This window comes from Mesocricetus auratus, unplaced genomic scaffold (assembly GCF_017639785.1).
Source record: "Mesocricetus auratus isolate SY011 unplaced genomic scaffold, BCM_Maur_2.0 Super-Scaffold_100003, whole genome shotgun sequence".
NCBI classification, from domain to species: domain Eukaryota; kingdom Metazoa; phylum Chordata; class Mammalia; order Rodentia; family Cricetidae; genus Mesocricetus; species Mesocricetus auratus.
In genome coordinates, this window is record NW_024429188.1 from 75,662,055 (window position 1) to 75,689,315 (window position 27,261).

Genomic DNA, 27,261 nt, shown 5'->3' on the forward strand with positions numbered 1-27,261 from the left:
TGATGTATGTGATGAAAGGGACATTTCGTTTATTTGCTCTTCTCCTGCAAGTGTGCAACCTCAAAATAATTACAAAAAACCATCAGAGAAACCAAAGCTGAGGTGCAGTGTAAAAACTGGTTGACCAGAAAATCACAAATAAACTGTAATGTAGTTTAAAGGAGTATCATGCCAATATTAGTTGACTTTTTTATTATTATACCATGGTCATGTAATATACTAACATTATAGAAAGCTTGAAAGGATTACATAGGAACTCTGTGCTAGATTTGAAACTATTCTCTGAGTTTGAAAATATTTTATTGTAAATGTTAAAAGAAAATTAGTGTACAAGGGGAAACTTTAAAATGTTACCTTAATGGCAGCATTTTTTTAATCATGTATTTTTGAATACATTAGACATCTATGGAAGCCTGTAATGGTTGTGTCTTAACCTCTTAAATGATTTCAAGACCCAAGGTCTAGTTTCCTTCAGGAATAATGAGTAAATTCTTAAACTTCACTTTAGTATATAATTGTCCTACAAAATAATTGTGTGCAATTTTGAAATGAGAGTCAATCACAGATCGAGAGGATATTAACAAACTGAAATTTTAAACCATGAGTACTAGTATTTAAGTGACATTGAATTGCCTCACTACTGTGTATTCACAAGAATGGTGCTGACTGGGTTCAAATTTTACAAAGTTTTAATGTTTACTATCAAAGAATATGCTATATGGTTTATATCTTTGCTAGTATGCCAAGTGCTATATATTGCACAGAATAGTAGTATGAACAGAACAGCAGGTTGGCCCATGAATAACTTCTTAGAAACAAAGAAAGTTGTAATGCATTTTGTATATCAAGAAATACAGGTATAACAAAATAAGGTCACAATCTGGAGTACAAGGTGAACTTGGAACTTGGTGGAATATTGTTTAACTTAGTATATAGTCCAAGAATAATTTTCTGCTAGAGAACTATCATATAAGGCATTCCACTTAGCTTACTCATAGAAACACTGGACTGGAATTTTTCTATTACCACAGGATGAAGTACTTTTTAGTTAGCAGCCACAAATAAGCTCGAATTTTAAAAAATCTATATGTTCACTTTAATATTGTTATAAATCTATGACTTGCATTTAGGCTAAGACTATATTTTTAGAAATCACTGTCATTCCAGTAAGAAAACAAATATTCCAGAACTTATTTCATAAGTATTTGGTTCCTATGACAAAAGACATATTAAGAAGTTTAGAGTCTGTTGAATTAATTAGGTATTACTCTCACAAGTGATCATTATGGAAGAAATTGTGTGTATGGAGAAATATTCAATAAGAATACATGTAGGTCAAAAAGTGTAGAATAAAATGTCTTCTTGTTATGTTTAATTGAAGATGAGCACTTTTCACGTGGATTCCTTGCTGGAACACAAAAGACTTTTAGTTATATTAAATAAATGATAATTTTCGATGATCAATTATGGCATAATATAAGTACAAACATTTAAACTACATAATAAAGTTTATTCGTTTTCAGTGAATTGCTTTGGATTTAGGTAAATAACATAGATATATTCACTATAAGCACATATACCTATTTATTAACATGCTATGACCTTGACTTTAATTAATTATAATATATTTTGCTTTATTAGTTTCTTAGTAGCTGGGTGAACAGCAAACATTTGAAATTTAACACTATCCTTTGTTTCAGGGACTACATGAGAAAACTGGTTCATTCACGGCTGTTAAAGTAATGAATGCCCGGAAGGTAATCAATACTGTGCCCTCTTTGTATTCTGCACACTTAGTACTCTGTGTACATGGCATAAACAACTCCAAAAGCATTGTTTTGAAGTCTTGATTTTATACATTAGTTCGAGTTAATCTGGAATGACTGTAGTCATATACTCACAGTTAATAATGTATTACACTTACTGGTTTGTTTTATTTCCACATTAATTCACTCACACCATAAATTCCAAATATTTGATATGATAAGCCAATTGGGAAAATACCTACCTCTCCCTCTTTTCATTTGGTTATCTGTTGCTGGCGACAGCAAATAAGATATTTCCTTTTGCATTGTGTTAATACTGCTCTGCTCTGTTATATTTTTCTCCAATAATTTCTTTTGAGAATTGAGGCCATTAGATCCCCAATGACAGTAGAAGGAAAGAAATTGTCGGAGATGCACATTTTTCATATATTTCCTGACAGATAAGCAAGAGAGACAATTTAATTGGCGCTGTTCCTGCTAACAGTCATAAAATTGTGTCATAATTCATAATTTATTGTCAAAGAACGAGCAAAGGACTGATTTCTGCCCTCTGTCTTTATTTGTGTAATTCACTTTCTCAAAATAATATTAACATGAACATAGCAGAAGTTAACAAATTTTTATTTTACTATATCCTAAAGGAAAAATACTTGAAAGAGTTTGTAGGGTTCTGGATCTGCTGTATCCTGCAGTGAAATGTTACTTTAAAACTAGTGAAGAAAGAATCAAGTAGTTTTGTTTTGCCAGTAAATGTCAAATGTTGCAAAGCAATGTGCGATTCAAAGGATTTGGCGGTTTGTGGATTTATAACCCATAGTTTAGTTTTGGAGCTCTAAAACCACATTAATCCTTGTTGAAACATTTAAAAATTAAGACCATAGATGCTTAATATTTACTGTCTGCATTTGTCAGAGAAAAATTTCCCATTAATGTTTCAATTACATACATTAACATGAATTTAGTGACCAGTTTACACATTCATAAGAAACTGAATTTTTAGATTAATACTATTATTGGGAAGCAAGAAAGGAATGATGCTTTATTAATCTACAATTTAATGCCAAAGTAACACAAACTACTTTGGCATAAATGATTGTAAAAATGTACTAATAATATTTCTAATATTATTTCTCTCTTTTTTTCCAGACTCCTTTGCCTGAAATAGGGAAGCGGGTGCGAGTGAATAAATATCAAAAGTCTGTTGGATGGAGATACAGCGTAAGTACTGAATGTCTTCATTAGCACCTCCATAGCTCCATAGTCTTTCCTTTGATTTCAGATTTCAGTTCATCATTATCGCTACATGGACTCCCTTTCAATGCTCCCGCTGGGAATGGTAACATGTATATCTTCTGCTATTCATATAGATTCACTCACCATAGTTGAATGCTATCATCTGTCAAAGAAGAGGGCCTGGAAGAAATTGTCCTTTGTGTAGTCAATCACTGGCTATAGGGGAAATATTGAGTATGTCTACAGAGTATAGAACCTTCTCGTTGGCTAGTAAAAGAGGAAGAGTTGACTGTAACAAGAAGAACTTTTTCCTCAACTAGACCCTAGCAATGTCCTTTATACATGTTGCACAGGAAGGACTATGAAACACTTTCTCCTTTCAGAATTTCTGAGATCTCCCTTATCCCAATAGTCACCGACTTTAGAATCAGTTTAGGCATACAGAAATATGGTTTTCAAAAGAATTTAGTTTTCTATCAAAATATTATATGACCATAAAACCAAAAGTATTATTTATATCAATATAAATCATTGATTAATTTTTCTGGTTTTGTTCTCCTGGGGTCAAATAATGTTTGGACATTTTCAGCCTTTATGTCATAATAAATATAGCATCGTGTACATTAAAAATAACCCTGTCTATTAACACAAACAAATACATTTAGAATCTTTCTAGGTATATGAAAAACTCATTGCCAAATACCTTCATGATTTATCTGTTACACAACAGTCTTCTTGTTTGTTTATAAAGTATGATAACCATAGAAACCTATTCAGAGGAAGCAGCTATGAGTGGCTTTGGTAGATCCAAAACACACCAAACAAAAGGAATAAACACTAGAATTATTTGATCAATTCTGTTTTCCTCAAAAGTCTATATTAATAAAAATGTTAAGGCCTCCAAGACCTTTCTGGTATTTTTTCCATATAAGAAGTGGATTTTGATTGTAGCATTGGTGAATTTATAAAGGGAATTCTGGCCTCCTTGAGCTGCCTTCTGACAAAAAGCAGGGTATTCAGGCCAGTCTGGGATCAGCTGGCACAGAGCCAGGAAACACTGGAGCATCATATTACTGGGAGATGTGTGAGAGTTTTAAATTACCCACTTGGCCTGATGGATATTATGTACTTGTGTGTTTCTTACAAGCTCAACTTCCCGTTAATTGAGAGTGGCAAACACACTAATGCTTTCCAAACATATCTGATCTTCATTTATTTGTTTTGGGAGAGTTTACATTTATGTGGGAAACCCACTCTTGGAAGTTTTATTTTTTTAAGTCATGTATTTTGAATTCTGTAATTATATTTTATTAAAGGAACATCGTTGCTAGCTAATAAGTTAGCATCTCTAAATCAGCTTGATTATTTTGGCTAAAAAGTGTGTTAGTTGCACATATGTAGATATTCTATAAAGACAGGAAAATCTTCTGTATTTTTTTAAGTAAGTGGAACCTTGTAAGAGTAAGTGGGCTTCTTACTATGGAAAATCAATGGCAAAAAAGAGAAATATTAGTAATATTCTGAATACTTGTTCTTTTTCTGGCTATCGTCAACTTAGCTTTTGAGAAAGTTGTACTTTGAAACTATGCTTTTCACTTCAATCAGTGATCTCACCTAACCAGATTAATTCAGTTATCAATAAATTAATAATTCTTTTAAAAAGTACTTCAACATCCCCTAAGCACAAGACCCATAGCTCCATTAAGTATCATGTTATTCTGTCACCAAAAGTTATACAAGTATTCATTGCTATGAATAGATGTGTTTATGTCTTGCTAAAAATTTTGAAAGAAAAATATGCAGCTGTTTAGATTAAAACAAATTCCACACATGCATATCTGTAGCTATTGTGTATATGAATCATATGTTACATGTATGTACTGTGTGTTTATCACTTCAGTATCTAAGTACTTTACCATCATGCACAACTCTGACAGAATGCATACTGCAACCTCTCAATGAGAATCTGAAAATAATCAGTGAGACTAGATTATTATTTGTTTTACAGACATGATATACTTACAAGATTAATATCAAATGAACCCATGCCTTTCAAATGTATTAAAGACTAATCAAAACATTTTGCTACTAGCTCTATAAATATGCAAGAAAAAAAATCTGACTGAAAATATATCCAATACCTAAACATGAGGGCTGTAAAATGTTTTTACAAACTATAAAATGCTTAGAAAATAACATAAAGGTAAATGCTTGTGATTTTTATTTGATGATGACTCTTTAGATATTAAACCAAAAGTACTAACAATAAAATGATAGTAAATTGAACTTTATCAATAGTAAAAAAAATGTATGCTTCAAAGAAAACATGTTGCTGGCATGTTTTAAGGCAACTCACAAAATGGGTAAAGATACTTTTAAACCCAATATCTAATAAAGAATTTGTGTCTAGAGTATTTTAAAATTACAGTTATACAATGAAAAGACAACCAAACATTTAAACATGCAAAGAACTTTTTTTATTTCAGTATTTTGTTACAAACACACACACATACACACACACACACACACACACACACACACACACACACACACGCCAATAAGAAATTGGTAAGAAAATCTGAATCTGAAACCACTTTTCACCAGGGTATTATGAATCAAAACCACATGATACTATCATTTCACTCTCAAAGAACAGATATAACAACTATTGGTGAGTGTGGAGCAATCAGAACTTACTTTATATGTTATGTTGGTCAGGCAAAGTGATACAGTTGATGTTGAATATGAGTTTGGCTTTTCATCATTATTAAATATACTAGAATATCAGAATGAAATGAAAATATATACATTAAAATTTTCAAATGAATGCTCATAGAAATATTATTCACAGTACCCAGAAGGTAGAAGTAACCAATGTTCCCATCATTTGATTGTAAACCAAAAAAATTGAAATACTGATGTTTTATGAATGGACATTTCATGTGTAAACCTCAGAAATAACTACTCTGAATAGACTACATATTATAAAATTTCACTTATGTACTTTGGATAGAATGTAAAACAGCGGTTTCTCTGAACTAAGATGAGTGTGTTAGAATTGGGGGTAGGCCACGAATTAAAGTTTATAGAGTATCATTTTAGAGGAAAAATGTTCTGTGATTGTGGTGACATTAATATTTATCTAAGTTACTAAAAGTTGGTGTTACATTTTAAGTAACTGAATTCTACAATATGTAGAGTACTTTCTCAAGGTGTGGTGAGTGCTGCTGTTCCAGGGTCATATTTTAAGAACTTCTGAATTAAGAGAAATTTCTTTTTGCTCCTAAATTGTAATTTTATCAGAGATTTCCAATCATTGTTTATTCTTGAGATTTTATTCTGAAATACTATAGACTATACTGCTATTATAAGATTTTCCTTTATAAATATATTACACTGTTTTACATAGCTGAAAGCTTTGTTGTCTGCTTTTACTGCTTAGGATGAAGAGGAGGATCTCAGGACTGAACTCAATCTGCTGAGGAAGTATTCTTTCCACAAAAACATTGTGTCCTTCTATGGTGCATTTTTCAAGCTGAGTCCTCCTGGCCATAGGCACCAACTTTGGGTATGTTTTTCTTTGCCCTGATCTTTTTCCATAAGAAAAGTCAAACACAGTGAAGGAGCTGAGATGCGATGTTTGCTTTCCTACTAGAAAACTTAGACTCTCAACTGTTCAAGATAGTATGGCAAAATATATTCTGGTTCCTTGAGACATCATGATAAGCAACTGAATGGATAAGCTAAATGCCTGGCTAGAAACTTTTCAGTGGGCTAAAGGAGGATACAGTGAACACTGTTAATTTAAAATTCAAATAGTAAATTGTAGCTCTGATGTTTTTATTTTTGCTGGTATCCAGGTGGCTTTATAGACTAGAGATAATAAACAGATGAGGAAAATTTTGAATTAGTACTTGACATGAACAGATAGCTCCATATTAGGTATTTTTGACATGTGTACACTTTTGCATAAATATAGCCAAGTGGTTGGTTGATTTGTCATCATGGCTGGACTATTATAAATTCCAGATCAAAAAATACAAATATCAGTAACCAACTGGTACTTGGCATAACTAATCTAGCTAATAGACATTTTGTAATGCTTTACTATCTTAGATACTGAGTTTTAGTCAAAGATATCTTTAAAAACAGAGCATTTGGGACTTAAACTGGGATAATGGCTTTAAAAAAAACAGCAACAGACAGTTTTCAGGATCCACTAGTATAAATAAAAAGTCCTGCTACAATCTACATAATGGATTCGGGGAATTAGAACAACTGATACCGGAGAATTCTTACAACATATTACAATGAAATTCAAATTTAGCATGAATCAGGATCTTCTGGAGAACTTTCTACAGCACAGAATTCTCACCCACCCATCTTCACAGACTTTTAAATTGAGTAGGTCTGGAATTGTGTGAACTTTGTACTTTCTAGTAAATCCATAGATGACAGTGATGCTTCTAGTTTAATAACAGCATGCTTAGGACCATCAGATTTAGAGATGTTCAAAGTAACCCTATCTTTCTTGAATGTCCAGGTAACTTGGATTTTCTGTTCTCTGACAATCATAGTTGAGATTTTATTAAATATTGTTCCACATTTCTGTGTTTACTGTATTTAGTATTTCCATGTATGCCATATTTTCATAAAATATTACAAAATTTAGCTTTCTTACAGCATATTAGAAGCATTGACTATCGTTATCAGATATAATAGTACTCATTCAGTCTTTCTAGCCCATTAAGAAAATGAAAACAAATCTAATGTTAACAGTGATCTATAAATTCTTTTAATACCCTCCATATCTCAAATATTCTTTCTTTTCTTTTCCACTCCAGTCAACAGTTAGGCTTCTCCTCCTCACAAACTTCTTTTCATGATCAAGGGTATGTTTTTTAATATAAACTTAGACTATCTTCCTTCTAAGTGTCTCAAACCACAACCTACGAAGCCTATATGTCATTGATTAGTTCACATTCCACCTGCTAATGAAACATGCGAATGTGCTTCCTGGTTTACCTACCTTCACAAATGTCATTCTGCTGTTTTAAGTTTTAAAGTGGTTCATGCTTTTATGGCTCCTCTGCAGATGGTGATGGAGTTATGTGCGGCAGGCTCAGTCACTGATGTAGTGAGGATGACAAGAAATCAGAGTTTAAAAGAAGACTGGATTGCTTATATCTGTCGAGAAGTTCTTCAGGTGAGTGGTCACATAATTCCTGCTCCTGATCTTCAAAGAACCTCACTCTAACACACACACACACACACACACACACACACACACACACACACACAAATATTTATACTGTATACCTGACTAAGAATTTTAGGCATAACCTGTAGATAAGAAATCCCCAAAGACGCTAAGCTCAAATCATAGCCGTGAGATTCATGCTACTATGTTCATCGGGTCGTGGGACTGATATTAATAAAATGAAGAGTATCCTCACCACTTTGGGTATGCCGTCCTTCTCATTTTGTTTGATTTACTTATGATAACAATGCAAATGTTTTAAGAGTTCAAATCGTATACCAGGTTTGGATTTCACAGTTCATCACATATTAGTTGTGTGACCTTTAATCAATTTCTTGATTTCCCCAGGTTTCATTTTCCTTACCAATGATATAGGAGGATAGCATATTCCACAAAGGGATTCTGGGATAACTTAGCAATGACTCCATCTAAACATTTAGCGAAATGTCTGGCACAGAATAAAAGCTCAATAAATGTCTTATTAATGCCCAACTAGTGTCTGGCATGGTCTCACTGAAGTGTAATATTGCATACCATGTTATGATTTAGCCAGGTCATGGGGTTCTTTCAATGGTGAATGGGCTGGGGCCAACATGGTAAGCCAACACAAATTGTACACAATTTAAAATGAATTTCCATATTCCCTCAAATCCTAGGCCTACAGACATCACCAGAAAATATTTTGACTAACCAAATATTTGGATAAGAAATAGAACAAAACAGTTAATAGTTAAGATGGCCATGTCTTTACTGTCATGGCTAGTCAGAAATATAGAGGCTATAAAAGAGGATAAAGTTTCCCAATCTATATAAATATTACTTTTTGGTGTTCTTTTTGTTTCATGAGTATTCTGATTTATTTTCCTTTCCTTATAGCCAAAAGTAGTATTTCTGGGAACTGGTTGTAGTCATTCCAGTCTAAAGAAAGAATTTTGTTTGAAAAGCCAAATGTGGACCATTTTTCTCAACAAAAGCTTTTTTCCAAAAAGCACTTAAAAGCACTACTAGAAAACTGAAAAAAGTGTATCTATATACTTACTTGACTTTTAAAATGTGTATGTATGTACAGGGCTTAGCTCACCTTCATGCACACCGCGTCATTCACCGGGACATCAAAGGCCAAAATGTGCTGCTGACTCATAATGCTGAAGTAAAATTAGGTAAGTTCATTCTTGCAAGGGTTAGCTGAGGTAGAAAGTGAAGAAAACTGCCTTTCATCGTATCATGTCATGTCATATTTTATCTGGATTTACTTGAAACTGTTTGGCAGGGAGTTGGCATAAAAGAAAAAGGAAATGCCTAATAATTTATTTGAAACTTTAGATAAACAATCTTTAAATACAATAGGAACTGTACTTTTTGGTCATGTATAGCTGTAAACTGTGTTAGAAATAGCTGTCACATTTAATTCAGTGGTTGAATCATGGTAGCTATTAAACAGTTAAAAATATTCTCGTCCATAATAGAGCCATATTCTGAAGACTATGAAATAGCTTTCAATTGCTTTAACATAAACTGTTTACTTGCATCTATTCCTCAAATCATACTGAAGAGAAGAGATGTTGCAGTAATAATTAAATCAAATTCTAAATTTCCCCTTTTCTTGCTAAGTAAGCAGAACCAGAGTAGGGATTTTGTCATTAAGAATAGAGAGATGCTCTCTCAGCCTGGACTCTTGAGGGAGGGCCTGGACCCTTCCCTGAACGAAATGACAGACTCTGGATATCCCCTATGTGGAAGGGAGTGGGGATAGGGTGGGAGGCTGGGGGGGACCATGGGGGGTGCGGTAGGAGGGGAGGGAGAGGGAGCTGGGATTCACATGTGAAGCAAGCTCTTTTCTAAAAAACTGTAATAAAAATAATGAAAAAAGAATATTTTATTGAGTATTTGCAGGACAGATGAGATAGTAACAGTAATTCTCGAAATAACAGTAGTATTGAGGAAACATATCACGTCTTATATCCATAAACTACAAAACTAGCAACATAAGCCACACTGGCTGAAATACATAAAATGCATATAGATGTCACATTCAAATACAAAAGATTGTATGTTCACAAGCTTGAGTCAAGTTGCTGGTAATACCCAACATTAACATGAAACAAAAATTGCAAATATGAAGTGTCTTTAAATATCTGTTTCAAAGTACATTCACTAATGTAGATGTACTTAATTCATGAGGCAAAACGTTGTAGTGTTAGCTTAATCATGCTTATTTGACACATAATTCTAACACATTTTGACTTCAGTTTTCAGATAAGAGTATATTTTAAGCAATATACATGAACATAAAGATAGCCACAGGAAGTGACAGCAGGAGAGACTGTAAAGTGATAATAATCTCCATAATCTGTTCCTTGTGTCATTAACAAAAATACAAATTATTCTATTGTTGAGTTTTGTTTTGATTTTGTTCTACTTGTTGTTGTTACTGTTGTTTTGAAACAGAGTCTTTCTGTGTAGCTCTGGCTGTCCTGGAACTCACTCAGCCCACTAGGTTAGCCTTGAACTCTAAGATCCTCCTGCCTCTGTCTCCTGAGTGCACCACCATAGCCAGCTTCATTGTTGACTTTTCAGTTCCATGTTTTATCATAATTTTTCTTTGTCTTTTTAAACTTGTATTTACCATTATTTCTTCTAGATTTTACCCACTTGCTTTCCCTGCATATATGGATATATCAGTTTATGGCCTTCATAGGTATTTATTGATTTTTAAAGTTGGCTATTAGAGAGAGTGGGAATGTTGAGCTATTATGTAAAAAATACTTTTTAAAGTGTACATAATCACACCAGTGATCTTCAAAAATATTTGGAATAATCCCTCTTGTTAGGTACTCTCTGAAAACTGCCTTAAACTATTAATTTTATTTCATTTTTTCTTTGATTCCACTAAATTATTCAAGCTGCTTTTCAGTTATTTTGTTCACCATATTCCAGATTCCCAGAAACCATTATAAATTTGAAAATCTACTTCATATTTCATCCCTGTCTTATTGTTTTTGGAATTAATAACCCCAGTCCACTTCAGCCCTTTTCTGTCTGTTTCTCAGGATACCATACTAAATATTTTCTTACAACATACCCCACAGATGAATGAGAAACTAAACTTTATAGCACAAAAATGAGATGTAGTTAGCCCAGATAATATTTGTACCTGACTCAGAAGATTGTATACTTATTAAACTTCTCTCAGGAAGCTCGTTTTTCCTTATCAGTGGGATTGGAGTTTCTGATCTCATGCATGAGACTTCCTAACTAACTGTTAACAGGATTTACATTATGAAGATGTGGCTCATAGTGCTATTCATCCTCCAACTTGGTGGCAGATCCAAGCTCTACATATGCCATATGCCACATTTTAGCAATCAGTGGAACTTTATTTTTTAATATTCATGATAAACATTTACCCAAACCTACATTAAATTTGTAACAGCAGTGTTGGGTCTTGTTCCAACATAAATAGCAGCTAAAGCTCATTTCCCAGTATTCCTGGAGAAGACTTCATGGTAAAGTTTTCTGGGCCAGAAAGAAAATTTGTTATCCATTGTGGCTTTTGTATTGTCTTTCCAAGTTAAAGCAATAACTTATTGAGATTCGTGTTCCTTATTAATGATTTTGACATATGTAGTGGATTTTGGAGTGAGTGCCCAAGTGAGCAGAACAAATGGAAGGAGAAACAGCTTCATTGGTACACCATACTGGATGGCCCCTGAGGTGATTCACTGTGATGAGGACCCAAGGCGCTCCTATGATTACAGAGTGAGTAAGATAGTTCACACAGTGAGGACTGAAATCTGGAAAAAAATGGCTATATTTATCTTATCTTATTTTTTTAAGATTTATTTTGTTCATGCGTATGTAAGGTGTCTGTGTGAGTGAGTATACACACGCATTTGTGTGCAGGTGTCCATGGAGGACAGAAACAGCATGAGATTTTCTGTAGGTGGAGTTACAATTAGTTGTCAGCCAGGTGACCATGAGTGCTGGTATCTGACTCCAGGTGCTCGTGATTAAGCAGTAAAATGAAATGCTCTTACCTATTGAACCATGTCTCTAGCCCTAACTACGTCTATTTTAACGATAAAAGAAGAGAGATGTTCCTTTGAAGTACCCTCCAATCAGAAATAGTAGACTCTATTTCTATATGTGGTTTCATAGCATGCATAAGAGTAATATTTTCTAATAATGAAGACAAAGTAGAACATTGGCACTTTTTCAGATTCAGGAGGGGATATCTAGCTCAAGTTGTTGGCAACTTCTTTATAAAAATATATTAGATGGCTTCACTTGGAAATTTGACTTCCAAGAACAGAGGAATTTCTAAACTCAATGAAATGAAGCCAGTACTGGGGCCTCGAGACTGTAATCCCAACTATTTGGGCAGCTAAGGAAGGAGTAGGAGTATTAGGCCTGCTTGAACTTCAAAATGAGTGTAAAGTCCACTCTGTATCAAAATGAAGAGTGACAGGGTTGATGATACCAGCTAGCAGGTCTTACATTCAAAAGGCCCTAAGCTTAATCACCAGTTCCACACATAAAGAATAAATATAAGGCAAATAATTAATCCTTATAAGTTCAAAAATAAAAATAATTTAATTACTAGAAGTACTGGAGAAAAATCTTTGGCATTTGGCTCAACTCCAAAACCACAGAAAATCAGTGGAATAGACAAATTAACAATTTGTGGTATATAGTAACATTTCTACTGAAATTTCAATTAGCAGTGCACATATATACATATATGTATACAAACATATATTCTAAAAAGTCAACATGGAAAGGAACAAAACTCCACATTTGCTAAAAACTAGAGAAACCTCACTCAATTGCCACATCACACGCCTTCCAAACAATTCACTGTGTTCTCTCCTTAAGAACTTAGGACTCAATACTTGAAATTGATCAATTTATAGTTCATTTCTTTGCCATTTCTTGCAGTACTCTTTGCTTGTTATATAAAGAAATTACTTACTGAGAGCCTATTGCATTTTCACAGTACATTGGAAGCTATGAGGATGATGGAAACAAAGTTCTTTCACTCACTTACAGTATCCCAAGTATGGTATCTGTTCTCATGCACCTCCATGCTGTGTGTGTGTGTAGAGGAGTTCAAAGAAAAACTTGTAAAAGTCAATTCTCTCCTTTCGTCATGTGGATCCTAATGATTAAATTTGTCAGCGGGCTTGCAGCAAATGTTTTTATCCACTGAACCATCTCAGCCCCATTTTCATATTTTGAAAAACCAAGTATAGCTGATAATGATGAAGATAATTTATAAGAGCTTTATAATGATTCAGGTTCAATTGATTATATTCCAGGAGCTATTTAAATATGTATACAATAATTTATGTAAAGTATATCAGCGAATATAGTATGTATGTAGCATAATTTGTATATTAACGTTTAACCCATAAACTATTAAATGTATCTATGTTTATTAAATATGTTATATGTACATATACTCATATATATATTTACATGTACATATACATGCATAACAATCTTATGAACTCAGTACTATTAAAAATCATTCTACATTAAATGAAATTGAGATACATAGAATTAAATCACTTGCTCAAAATTACATATCAAAATCTTCATATTAAGATTTCTTAAGAAAAATGTTACTTTTATATTTAAAATGCAGTAATAATAGAAATGTACCCAAGATGAACTTTCCTTTCACTGAATATCATTTCTTATGAACCTGTGGCACAGTGAGGTGCTGACTGGTTACAAATTCAAAACTTTTCTGTAACTCCAGTCTCTAAAGAAGCTTTATTCTAGAAAACCCATGATCTCTAAAGAAGCTTTATTCTAGAAAACCCATGAATTGGCTCTAACGTGGATAGCCCATCCCTGCACAAATGGTTTTGAGATTGTTGGTACTAATTTTCCATTTTAACAGTAGGTTTCTTGCTATCATTTTTAGAGTGATGTGTGGTCCGTGGGAATCACTGCTATTGAAATGGCTGAAGGGGCTCCTCGTAAGTACAAATGTTTGATATAGTTGATCTATTTCAAAGATTGCTATAGTACACTGTACAATCTGTCTCTCTTAAAAAATGATGCTAACACTTGGAACAGTCAGCTTTTCTTTGACTACACATGTGACATATCATGTACCAAACCATAAATGGTCATGTTTTCAATGATGACCAAATGCTTTTGCTTAAAAAAATCACCATATGTAAATATATGATATATATCTTATTATTTTATGTTTCTTATACCTTATCCTTTGATATCTACTTCTCTGTCCATCTCTTCAAATTCAGAATGTGATAGTTGGCATTAATCTTATTTTAAGTAACAGAACATAAAGGGAATGAAGAATGAACTCATCGGAGGGCAGAAGAATTTTGCACAGAAATCACAAAAGGGCCAGGAGATTCTGAACTCACAAGGAGATAGGCCATATGCCTATATAATTACTGAAAATTGCTTTAATCATAGGCAACTCTAGATAGCCTCCCTATCAACAATTTCTCTTTCACCACTATCCTTTATTGCCTGGAGTATTTACTCTGCATGGAAACGATACTCGTCAATTTAACTGCAGCAATCTTTTAGGTTATGATAATTGTCATCTCAGAGGGGATAGTTTTCCAAAACCACAATTATCAGATGATGTCTTCCAAGATTTAGGTAAGAAAATTATCATCCTTTGATCTTTTGTATGTCAGGCTCTCCCACAGAAACAGAAAAAGAAGAGGAGAATCTTAGCAGGGAGAGGGTGCTTTAACAATATAAGCTTTTGGTTATCAGGGCCTCTTTTAGGTTGTATTGGGGACTTAAGCAATTTGGGACTTTTATACCGAGGCTGGACGATTTATAGTAGCATTCAAACACCATAGCACCATAGGCCACAAGCTGAAGAGATGTGCTTCTTAGCCTCTACCTTTTTTTGTGACCATGTAAATCGTCTGCTTGATGGAAAGCAGACTATGGACCAAATTCCTCCTTTATGCCAGGCCAGTGTACTTTCATCTGGACCATATATTTCCTGATTTTTGCATTCTCCTAGATACTGTGTAAGGTATTTTAATATTTTTGACCATTTTTTTAGTAGCCCATTTTTAATTGATTTGTTAGACCTGGTAATAGAGACACTGACAATGTTTTTCTAGTAAAACAAATTTTACTATTAGTACTTATGCATTTATTTATATCTGTTCATTTCTTAGCATCTATTTAACAGGATATGTGAATGAACACTGAGACAATGGAATGAGCAGTAGTCTCTGCAGTTACCCTTTTTACTTTCTTTCTAAATTCATCTGTTTCCCTTAACAGCTCTGTGTAACCTTCAGCCCCTGGAAGCCCTTTTCGTTATTCTACGGGAATCTGCTCCCACAGTCAAATCCAGTGGATGGTAAACATGAATTTCTTAAATATATTGATTTAGTATTTTATAACAAAGTTTTCATTCATTTGGTCATTCTTGTTTCAACATTTTTGTTGGACAGCATTTCCTGTATTCCAGTATCTTGACTTGGAGGTCTAAATTACTGACATACAGTCAGTAATTCTGATAAAGAGTCCTATCGGTTGGCCCATTAAATTAAATATCCATAGACTTGAAGAACTCCCTCTGTAGTGCTGCAAACCAGGCAACCATGAGAATTCTGTTCTATGAAGCTGTTTAATTCAGTTAAACTCTTGTTTATGATTAGTAAGAGGTGCAAATGTTGTTTCATTGTTGGCATTTTTCTGAACTTAACTCTTTATACAGATGTAAGCTTTTGGACTGTGTCTCTTTTCATGTGCTATTTTACAAGATTAGTTGTCCTGGTTATCAATACCTTCTTTCTGGATTATAGTGAAGCCTCTGTGGCTATAATTGTTTATAGTAATTAAAACATTCCAACTCCAGAGACTGACTGTCACAGCATATGACCAGTCAACACTCACTGACAACACAGGCGACATTAATCTTTTAATCGACATCTTATTACATGAGCTTTACCATGTATATGCTGCCAAATGCATTGAAATTTCTATTGTTGAGTAGTAAAGTCTGTTGACTTCTATTTCTGAAGGTTAAATGACCTCACTGTATAATGTTTATCCTTAAGACGTGGGATATTTGCTCATCGAAAGACAACTCTAAATCTAACATGTTTTTCAGAATATTTGACCTCAAAAGTAGCACAGGAGTAGGATAGGAACAGTGCAGCAGGTGACAATGTCTTTCTTCTGTATGCTTTATTTATTTCAGGTCCCGTAAGTTCCACAATTTCATGGAAAAGTGCATGATAAAAAATTTCTTGTTTCGTCCTACATCTGGAAATATGCTTCATCACCCATTTGTTCAGAATATTAAAAATGAACAGCACGTTGTGGAGTCATTGACAAAACATCTTACTGGAATCATTAAAAAGAGACAGAAGACAGGTAAAGACAACAAAGCTTTATATAATTCAGATAAGAGAGGCTCTTACATTTATTTGCTGTTTTTAGTTAGTTTCATATTTGTTTAAGAATTTAGTTGATGGGGTCTGGAGAGGTGGTTCAGCCGGGAAGAGGTTCTGAGTTCAGTTCCCAGTATCCTTGACAGATGGCTCATAACCAACTTCCATTCCTTCTCAAGTAGATCTGACACATCTGCCCTCTGTAATGTCTTCTGTAATAACACACACATACAATTACACACTTTTACACGCACATAAACACACACACTTAAAAACTTACTCTGAAAGTTAAAAACCCAAAAGCCTTTAGGCATTTAGTGTTTTCAATGATGTATGTATATTCATGTGATTACCTCATTTGTGATCATTTATCTATGAGGTTATTCACTTTTTTCTATTATACCTATCAAGTATTCACATTTGTAAGATGTAAGCCTCAGATTCAAATAGAATTATGTATCATGGCTGTATTATTTTAAGTAAACTTCTAACTAAAGAAATTTAATCAAGTCTTTAGAAATAAATGTGTTCATAATTGCACATTTAATGACTTAGTTTTGAAATAATTTGTATATATCATGTGAAGTTAATTCTCTGTGTTAATCACAAATTCTGAGATGTAATTAAAGAAGCTAATTTCTGTACACAAAGTGAAGCTTTCACTTACTGATGCTGAAGTGACAAGATGATTTTACTTAATGTAGGGGAAAATACTCAGGAAGCTCCAATTTCATATATTCTAAAACGTTCTGCATTTCAGGGAGTATAAACAGAGTCCAGAGTAACTATAGAGTGAAGAACAGGGAACTTGAAAAGGATAGAAAGTATGCTAAGATCTAATAAACTGTAGGAGTGACTGCAGTGTTGCTTGTACCATTTAGAATATTATGTGTGCTGTTTCCCAATGAGGAGCTACAGGGTTCTTTATGCTCCTCCAATAATGAAGCTATTGGGACCAGCATCATACAGGCCATCCATTCTCAAATTGCTACAGGAACATCAGCCATAATTTGCTAAAATCTAAAGTTATAAGATTTCAAAAATATGTTACATACAGGGAAGTCCCATTTGTTTGGACATTGCTCCACAAATGTAATTATAGCTGTCCTAAGCAATTTAGGACAGGGATTTGAAAGAAAACTCTTCCATTTGTAAGATTCCACATTTCAATAGAAACAGAACAGCTGATAGCAAAGAAGCTGAATAAGCAAAGGCAGACTACTTAGAGCACTGCACGAAGAACTCCCTCAGTCAAGGAGGTTACCTAAGTGAAAAGCACTTCAACTGCTTCAGGGACAGTCAAGGTGATTATGTCCCTGCAGGCTTGGGATGCTGTACATAATTAAGCCTCTTCTGGAGCAGACTCAGGAGCATCAATTACTATATGGGATAGGCAAGTGTTCATGGTTTTACTGGTCAAACCCACACCATAAAGTTGTTCTTGTCCCTCCCCACCCCTTTATTCCATTATGCCTTTTATCTCTTTAGAACTGCAACAATCTGATGGTTAAATTATTCTTTCTTATGTCCAGAGAAACTAATCTGCCTGAACTATCTCTACTGGTTTCAAAAGTATACCTTGAGAGTTGACACCACTAGCAAAGTATGTTTGAAGAGCTAGCTCAATTTTTAACTGTCTCACCTAGACAAATGCCCTGTACATCCTGTGCCTTAGAAGCTGCTAAGTGACTAAGGAGAATCACACTCTATTTATGTATTATTTCCATTTTCTTTTTCATAAGGCATACCTCTGGTCTTCGAAGGAGAAGATGCTATTAAGCAACAGTACGCCATGAAGAGATTCAGGTGTGTTGGGAAAACTGAATATATAACTAGATAGCACCAGGTTACCTAAGACAACAATCCATTCTGATATAAAACAAACAAACAAAAAACCCAGCGTACTTCTGTTTCTATGAGATATTGTGTGAAAATACTGAGAATTTTTGTTAGTATTCCAAAATGACTTTATACATATCAACAGAATGATCGAGTAGAATACAAGCCCACATTAAGGATTTAATTCATTAGCATTGCACATATTACCTACAGACTATATCAGATATTGCAAGAATTACTCCATAATTATTTGTTATCTTTGAGGGCTGTATCTTTTAAAAATTAAGGCAATTCTCATGTATAATCTAGTTCCACTGAAAACTCTCATTATATGGCAATCATCTGTGTGTTTATTTTAGAGGACCTTCTTGCACTCAGGAACTTCTGAGACTGCCAGCCAGCAGCAGATGCAGACCTCTTAGAGTCCAACATGGAGAATTCCCTCAGCCAAGGTGGTTACCTGATCAAGAAGAGCCAGGACTCCAAGCACTTCAGGAACTGCAGGGGGAAGCCATAGGGCTCATGCCTCTCCATGCTCAGGACAACACACCTGGGCCTGTACAGGAGCAGGCTCAGACACCACAGAGCGTACATGGGGCAGCTCAGGTGTTCATGCCGCTACAGGCTCCAGTTAAAGCTAAGGAATCTACACCTCTGTTCAAGCAGATTCAGGCACCTCCCCAACTAAAGAGAGCATCCCGGATGCAGGTGCCCATGCAACTCCCTACTCAGGATAAAGAACCTAGTCTTCCAGAGGCACAGGCCCCCATACCCAAAGAACAGCAGGCCCAGTCTGAGGCATTAGAAACAGGGCAGCCTGAAGATCTGGATCAGGTGCCTGAAGAATTTCAGGGGCAAGATAGGGCAGCTGAACAGCAAAGGCAGGGCCAGGCTGCTGAACAACAGCAGAGGCAGGATCAAGTTCCTGAGCAGCATCCAGAGCAAGATAGGGCACCTGAGCAGCCAGAGGTGCAGGAACAGGCCGTGGAGCCTCCGCAAGCTGAGGTTGAGGATAAGGAACCTGAGGTCCTACAAGTACATGCCCAGGTGTTCCTGCCTTTATTGTCACAGAACCATCATGTGCTCCTGCCTCTTCACTTGGACACACAGGTGCTAATTCCAGTAGGGGAACAAAGTGAAGACTCATCTCAAGCGCAGGGCTGGGCTCCAGAGGCCTCCCAGGCAATCGGTGCAGTTCAAGCACTGATAGAGGGATTATCAAGGGACTTGCTTCAAGCACCAAATGCATATATCTCAAAACCACTTGGTCCGCTGCAAATCCTGCTGGAAAATTTGTCATCAAATGTGTTTTACACTCAACCAGAACAGACACGGAAGAAAAAGTCAAAAGTTTCTAGTCTAAAGCAAGCACTGGTGAAAAGACTGTCACCCAAGAGGTTCAGGGCAAAGTCCTTATGGAGAATTGAGGAGTTTGAATTTTCAGACTCAGAAACCAGCAGGAGACGGCGCCAGCGAAGATGGGAGGAAATCTTTAATCAGCATGAAGAGGAATTGAGACAAATTGGAAATGTAAGAGATGTTGATATTTTTCCTGAGTCAAACAAGAAAGTGTGCTACTTAATGCTTACATGTGAAGCACAATGAAATGAATAGCCCAGGCTCTACCAAACATTTACTAATTTGTACTTCAAATGAGTCATTCTGAAATATCCAGATAATTGTGATCAAAAGGAGAAATTGCTTTAATAATACAAGTAATGGTTTAATATATCTCTGTAGGGGTTGTACCTTAATTATTAGGGGCTAGTTTTGCTTTTACCAATTACTCCCTTAACCAGTAAAGGGATAGCATACAAACACTTAAAATAATTATTTTGACTCTTGAAACGTTCCTAATTTAAAAGTCTAAAGTTGCTTCCAATTTATTCCTCTAAAATGTAACTTTCTGGGCTCAGAGAGAGATGGCTCAGCAGATGAGATAATTTACTGCTCCTGCAGTAGACAGAAGTTTAGTTCCCAGAACCCTACATGGCACCGCATAACTGCCTGTAACCTTCTGTCTTGCATGGGCTTCTGCACTCATGAGGTGCAGATGAGTTAGAGCAAGCACATAATGCATAAATAAAATAAATAATTTTAATCTTAATTGGAAGTTGCTTATTTGTTATATCTTGCCATAGAATGCTGACCTGTGATGCTGTGTGAATTGCATTTATTTGTACCTTGGGACATTTCAGTTGAGATTAAAATAAGAACAAAAAACCTGGGCTAGAGAGATAGTTCAGAATTCTCAGGTTCAGTTCCCAGTATCACATGACATCTAACAATGATCGATGACTCCAGTGCCAGGGATCTGATCCCTTCTTCTGGTCTCCACAAACACTGCACACAGGGTGCCAAAAGTACATATACAGTAAAAATAAATAAATGTTTTCAAAAGTGAGAACAGAACTCATTTTCAAAGCGCTTTTTGTATATAGTTGTCATAATTACTATTTGTCTTTTTAATAGTCCCATGTTTTTATGTAATTATTCAATGACATGCCTGCACAGACCAGGAAACAAGTGGAACTTAACTTCTCTTTGAGGATCAGACAATAAAATTTCACTATTTTCAAACTCTCATAGAGGAGGATAAAATTTGATAGGCCTTGTTGAATTTTATCTGGAAATACTAATCTGATAATGAATAGTTATAGGTCTGATAAACAAATTATTAAAGTCAGGAAGATTAGAATAGTTTTTTCTAATAATTTTATTATTTATTTATATCAAAGTAATTATTAAATGATGATTAAACAGTTAACCAGATCCACTTAAATAATAACTGATGCAATAATTACAAGTGAACCTTGCCTGAGTATCTACATAAGTAATTATTTAGGTGAGTGCACATTAAATCAATTAAACAATTGATAATTCCCTGGCTCATTTACATGAGAAAAGAATTTAAAACGCAAAAAGTGAAAGAATGACCCAAAAGGAGAAATGGATGTCATCACTCTCAGAATATAGTGACAGAAATCATATGCAGGAGGGGAGAGGTGAGTCTAAAATGGAGATGTGTGGCAGGAATTAAAGGCATTTAATATGCTAATGACTATTCTCAGTGAACTCTCTTAGCCAATTAGATTTGCATTCACGAACAAGACTTGTATTTATCCTGGAAATATGCCTAACATTAGCAGCAGAAAACATACTTTCCTTGTTTTGGAGCTATATATATACGCATATCCAAATATCCTTATATACATGAAGCTATTTCAAAATGTAAAGTCAGTGAACAATTGTTACCATCATATGAGACTATGTTCTTACATAGGCATTCATATCTTTGTATGTCTTCCTTAAAAGTAACTTAAAGGAAATAAAATTCTTCATACTGGAGACAAAGCTATCCTTCTTTTGAAAGATATGAAATTTAATTAGAATTTAGAAACATGTCTGAGTGCCTCACCATACTAGTGAGAAAAAGTGCATAGATTTTCCTTATGATTGGAAGAGATAATGGTGGTTGATTCATTTGATTGAAAAACTTCTTAACTCTGAGAGCTTAATTTAGGAGGAATATTTGCACCTCTGTATCACAGATCTTCCTCTACTCAGGACCAAATGTTGGAGTTATAACAGCTCACCAAATGTGAAAGTTAAGTTGTGATTATGTGCTAATCAAGCATTAAATCAGATTCTTAATTTGAATCCCATAGATAAGCTTCAGAAACTTAATAGTTCGCCTGAAAATCTATGCAAATATGTGTGTCTATATGCAATTTTCTGTGCCCAATTGGTACCTTCTCTCAGCTTAAAAAGGGGTCATTAACAAAAAACTGTTAGAAGCTACTCATTTAAATAATTTTTAAATATTTGAAAATTATTCATTATGGTTACAAATTAAGATAATTCTGTTGTTCCTATCACTTTCACTCTCATGGTCATTTAAATATTTCTGTGGTTTTTGTTTAAAAGGATAAAGAAGATGACTCATCAGACAATGATGAAGTGTTTCATTCAATACAGGCTGAAGTCCAAATAGAACCATACGTTCCAAATCCTACAGGAAATGAGGTAAATTTCTCAATATGAGTTGTTATGACATTAATAAGTACCTAGAAAAGTGCCTCTTAAACTTAAGGGTCTCAGGATCCCTTTATAATCTTAAATATTGAGACTTCTGTAAAGCTTTTTCATTATGTCATTCGCTCTCTAACTTATTGAAAATTAAAACCAAAAAGGTACAAATACATTTAACATGATGAATAAATACAAATGAAAAGTATTTATCTTGCCCAAAATATTATTATAGGGATGTCATTGTCTCATATTTTCAGATCCTTTTAATCTGTCTTGCTTAATAGAAAACAGCTGGATTCATATCTGCCTCATAAGTCAATCTGTGGCCATATGGTGTTTCGCTACAAATATATGTGTAAGAGCTGGCTTGTTACTTATGCATGGCTAGAAAGGGGAATTTTGTATAAAATTTTCAGATAATTGTGACTGTTGTAGATTTTCCTTCAGATACTTGTGCGTATTCTTTGATAACATGCCCAAACTAGACAAATGGAATGGAATCTAAAATTACATTCATAAAATTTTGCATAACTAATATTACAATCCATTGCCCTGTCTTGTACTAAGAATAGATAGTTCAGTTATACATGATTTCTAAATTCACGTATTCATCAATCAATTGGAAAATATTAGTTCTCTGTGTATACAGATTCTCCAAAAAGTTTATATTCCATTTCACCATATCAAAACAGCACTTTTAACATCACTACCGATTTTACCATAAATGTAACGGTATTCATAAGCTGTCAACTACGCAGTAACAGGTACTAATTTACAATTGCTAATTCTCCCTTGAAAGCTTATGTTGTTATCATTGCTGACAAATGGCATCACTTTGATTTTTTTCTTAGGTTTGCAAACTTATTTCATTTAAAATATCTAGCATATACTAAGAATGTTTTTCAGTGTATTTTTAAAAAATATAGCATTTCATATCAAAATGTGGGTAGTTCACTGTGTAACATAGCCACATGCTATCCTTTACCTTGATTATGTCCCTTCCTGGTACACTATTTATCAAAGATCTGAGTCAGTTAATCTATGATTCATTTTCTCACATACAAAAATTTAAATGATTACATGTCAGGATGACTTCTGTTTTGATGACCACATCAAAAAATGGCGTATTCATAACACATATTTGTGAGAATGCCATTGTGAGTTTACTTCTTATAGGGAGACATGGTAGCAGTATCATGACTTGCATTCCTAACAGCCAACATTCCAAATTCCTTTTGGTCACTGAAATTAATTAGTATGCAGATAAATAACACTAACGCTCCTCGGGCAGTGGTGGTTTAGGAGTCACATTATTGTACTTAATCAGCATAAGATACCTCACAGAATTCTACTGTGAAATTTTTTCAAGACTTCTTCAAGTTTCTTAGGTACTTAGTCATGATTGCCTAGTTAAGATTATTGTTTTATACATACTATGTATTTACAGAAGGAAGATAAGTGGGACTGTGTCAGTTAATTACAATAGTCAATAATGTCTTCCTTGCTGCCTTAACACTTGGCTTTGCTTATATTCCCAGATTGTAGTTATTATATTTAACTTGACACTAAGCAAGACATGCAGCGAATGATCAATGTTTGGTTTGGAACATAATACATGCAGTCTCACTGATTGTTTTCCATCTCCCATTTTTCAAACCAAAGAATGCCAACTCAGATTAAGCCTTGTCCTTTCATTTCTTACTATTATACACATTTAGTGATTTTCGACAATTGATTTAATAGGTGTCACTTACTTTATTGACGCTGCTGTGGTGGCAGTACATACATGTAGTATCAGTTATAGGAGAGACAGAGGTGGGAGGATCATTTGAGTTTGGAAATTTTAGGACAGCCTTTAGAACATAGGGAGACCTAATATAAAATATAAATAAGTGATAAGTCTCTTCATAAGGCAAACTAATGTATGAAGGATAAGTACAGTTTCTAGGAATTAAAGGAAATCTATTTTTTTACAATACACTAGATTTTTCTTTATGAGTAAAAGGATGCAATTTCCTCTCTAAAGAGTCTAGTGGCTTTCTTATTGCATGTTAGAATAGCCTACTGGGGGGCACAGCAGAAAGTTACCGGAAGTAAAAACTTAGTGGTTTGAAATTAGATTAAACAAGGCAATAGACTATGGATCTGCCTGGTGTTACTAACAGAAAGTAATTTTGCTCCATTGATGTAAACCAACATTGTATGTGCTCTTCTTGAGTAGTTTACTATATTAAATGAGTGTATGGTAAGAAAATTTCAAAATAATTTGCTTAGAGGCAAAAAGCATTTGGAACACTTATTATGACATACTTTCTCAAAGAAATTATAATGAATTTTATGTGTGAAAATCTAGAGTTAGCTTAGATTGGCATTAGTTTGAACTTAAATTCTTAATTTTTGGTTGAAAAGAAAGCTGGTTTTAGATTTTAATTTGACCTGTAAATTTTTAGAAAAGCCATTAATTTTTCTAGGCTAAGGATTACGCAATAATAAAATGTAAAGTTTTGATTACATTATTTCTAGATTACATCTATGCTAATGATCAAAGAAACCATAAGACATTATGATACTTAAGTTCTAAGGTTAAAAATTATACAAATAAGATCGATTTATAAAAATTGTGATTTTAAGTTTGATTTTTGTGAAAAATATATGTGAAGAAAGACATTTTCTAATAAATTAATAACACAAAAGAATTTATGGTTAAGACTTTATCAAACTATTGATTGCATTGCATCTCTAAGGTCCACGAGAGATCTGCTTCTATGCCTTGCAACCGGAATCGTACCCATCGTGTGAAATTTTCTTCAAGGTATGTGCTTCCATTTTTAAATTATTTGTGAGTAACTGTGAGATAAAAAACAAAATTTGGGCCAGGCAGTCGTGGCCCACGCCTTTAATCCCAACACTTGGGAGGCAGAGGCAGACGGATCTCTGTGAGTTCGAGGCCAGCCTGGTCTAAAAAGTGGGTTCCAGGACAGCCAGTGCTATTACATAGAGAAACCCTGTTTTGAGAAACAACAACAACAACAATAAAACAACAAAATTTTGTTTCTTTGAAATTAATTTTCATGTTAAGACAAAACAAAATTATCACTCACACCATGACAATTAACCAAAATCAACTTACATTTGAAAATTTAACTGCAATTATCCAATAATAACAGCTTTCATAGTCTACTCCATGTGCTTCAATTCAATAATTACCTAACAATTTTGAAAATATAGTGAGAAAAGTAATCACAATAATTTACCTGATACTAATCATTTGATAAATGTAGGTAAGTTTCCCTATGTATACAATATGATAAAACAAATTATTCACAAGTGCAGAAGCTAATGCCAGAGAGCAGAAAAGCCTGAAAGTGTTCTGAGGTCAAGAACAAATATATAAATCATTGTCCTATAAATAGATGACATATGCAACATAGAAACTATTCTGCAGAAACAGTTGACCTGACCTCGTAAGAGCACACAGACCCTAGTCATAAAGTGGGGGAACCAGCATTGGACCAAACCAAGCCTCTAAATATAGGCACCAGCTAGGAGGCCAAGGCAGTCTATGGGACCTCTTAACAGTGGAGTCAGTGTTTATTCCTGGGCCACAAATAGACTTTGGGAGCCCATTCCCTATAGAGGGATACTATTGCAGCTCAGATATGGCAAGGAGGACCTGGCCCTCCCCCAAATGATGTGACAGACTTTGATGATTCCCCGTGGAGGGTCTCATTATCCCTGGGGTGTGGATGGGGCATGGGTTGGGGGGTTGGTGGGAAGCATGGAAGGATCAGAGGGTGAGGGAACGAGGGGATGTATATGTAAATAAGAGTGTCTCTAAAATAAAAAAAGAAACCATTGTAATTTTCAAAGATTATGTTCCATAAGTCAGGTGTTCTGTGGCATGCATTAGATGTGAATGACAATTTTAAAATGGACCAAACTCACAATAAAGCCTATGTTCAGTCTGACATTCAGTAAATACTTATTGATCATTCCATGTATTATTAGACAGGGCCAGTGAGGTGGCTGGGGTGGGGCCGGAGCGTAAAAGCGCATTACGTCATGCCTAATGGACTGAATTCAGTTCCCATAACCGACACAGTCAGAAAGAACAAAATTCCACAAGTTGTCCCTATGATTTCCACATGTGTGACATGGAATGTTTTTATTTCCAGGTCCATGTACACACACACACACACACACACACACACACACACACACACACACACACACACACACTGAAAATGAACGTCATAATTACAGAATTTGGATATTAACAATTATATACTCATCATATAATATAGTAAAATTAAAGAGACTGCACAATATGGACAGATGATAGAGAGTTCACACATAATAAACAGCCATACAACATTAAACATTATTTTTAAGTCTTGTGACTTTAATTATACACAAAGCCTGAGGAAGAAAATTTTAAATATTAGAAAGTAAGATTGAGAACTCTTTCTCTACATTCAATGCCTGAGTTACCTTGATACTTCTAACCTCAAAGAGAAGAAACCAGATTAGTTGTGAATGAATTGTAGTGCCATTGAACATAATTCTAATACAATTCAGTATATAAAATTTAAAATTAATGTTAACTTGAGAGTGGTTGGTAACTATACAAACGGATTTTTAATTGATTAATGACATACATTTTCTACAAATAAATTTTCTGTAAATTTATAAAAATATGAAGCTTTAATGGACTCAC

At 34.4% G+C, this 27,261-nt stretch overlaps 1 protein-coding gene and 1 long non-coding RNA gene across 2 annotated transcripts in view; one reads left to right on the top strand and one right to left on the bottom strand.

Annotated features, from left to right (window-relative positions):
- Nrk (Nik related kinase) overlaps nucleotides 1-27,261 on the top strand; it is a 101,261-nt gene that overhangs the window by 42,336 nt on the left and 31,664 nt on the right. The window contains exons 3-15 of the mRNA XM_040744450.1: nucleotides 1,701-1,757; nucleotides 2,913-2,984; nucleotides 6,442-6,567; nucleotides 8,095-8,205; nucleotides 9,329-9,419; nucleotides 11,888-12,018; nucleotides 14,192-14,246; nucleotides 15,556-15,634; nucleotides 16,481-16,656; nucleotides 18,416-18,479; nucleotides 18,872-20,042; nucleotides 22,440-22,538; nucleotides 25,289-25,356. Of these exons, the coding sequence (XP_040600384.1) occupies nucleotides 1,701-1,757; nucleotides 2,913-2,984; nucleotides 6,442-6,567; nucleotides 8,095-8,205; nucleotides 9,329-9,419; nucleotides 11,888-12,018; nucleotides 14,192-14,246; nucleotides 15,556-15,634; nucleotides 16,481-16,656; nucleotides 18,416-18,479; nucleotides 18,872-20,042; nucleotides 22,440-22,538; nucleotides 25,289-25,356 (2,300 nt within the window). The remainder of the gene's footprint in view (nucleotides 1-1,700; nucleotides 1,758-2,912; nucleotides 2,985-6,441; nucleotides 6,568-8,094; nucleotides 8,206-9,328; nucleotides 9,420-11,887; nucleotides 12,019-14,191; nucleotides 14,247-15,555; nucleotides 15,635-16,480; nucleotides 16,657-18,415; nucleotides 18,480-18,871; nucleotides 20,043-22,439; nucleotides 22,539-25,288; nucleotides 25,357-27,261) is intronic.
- Nucleotides 16,679-27,261, bottom strand: part of LOC121140018 — a 32,576-nt gene continuing 21,993 nt past the window's right edge. The window contains exon 2 of the long non-coding RNA XR_005876841.1: nucleotides 16,679-16,885. This is a non-coding gene — a long non-coding RNA (uncharacterized LOC121140018). The remainder of the gene's footprint in view (nucleotides 16,886-27,261) is intronic.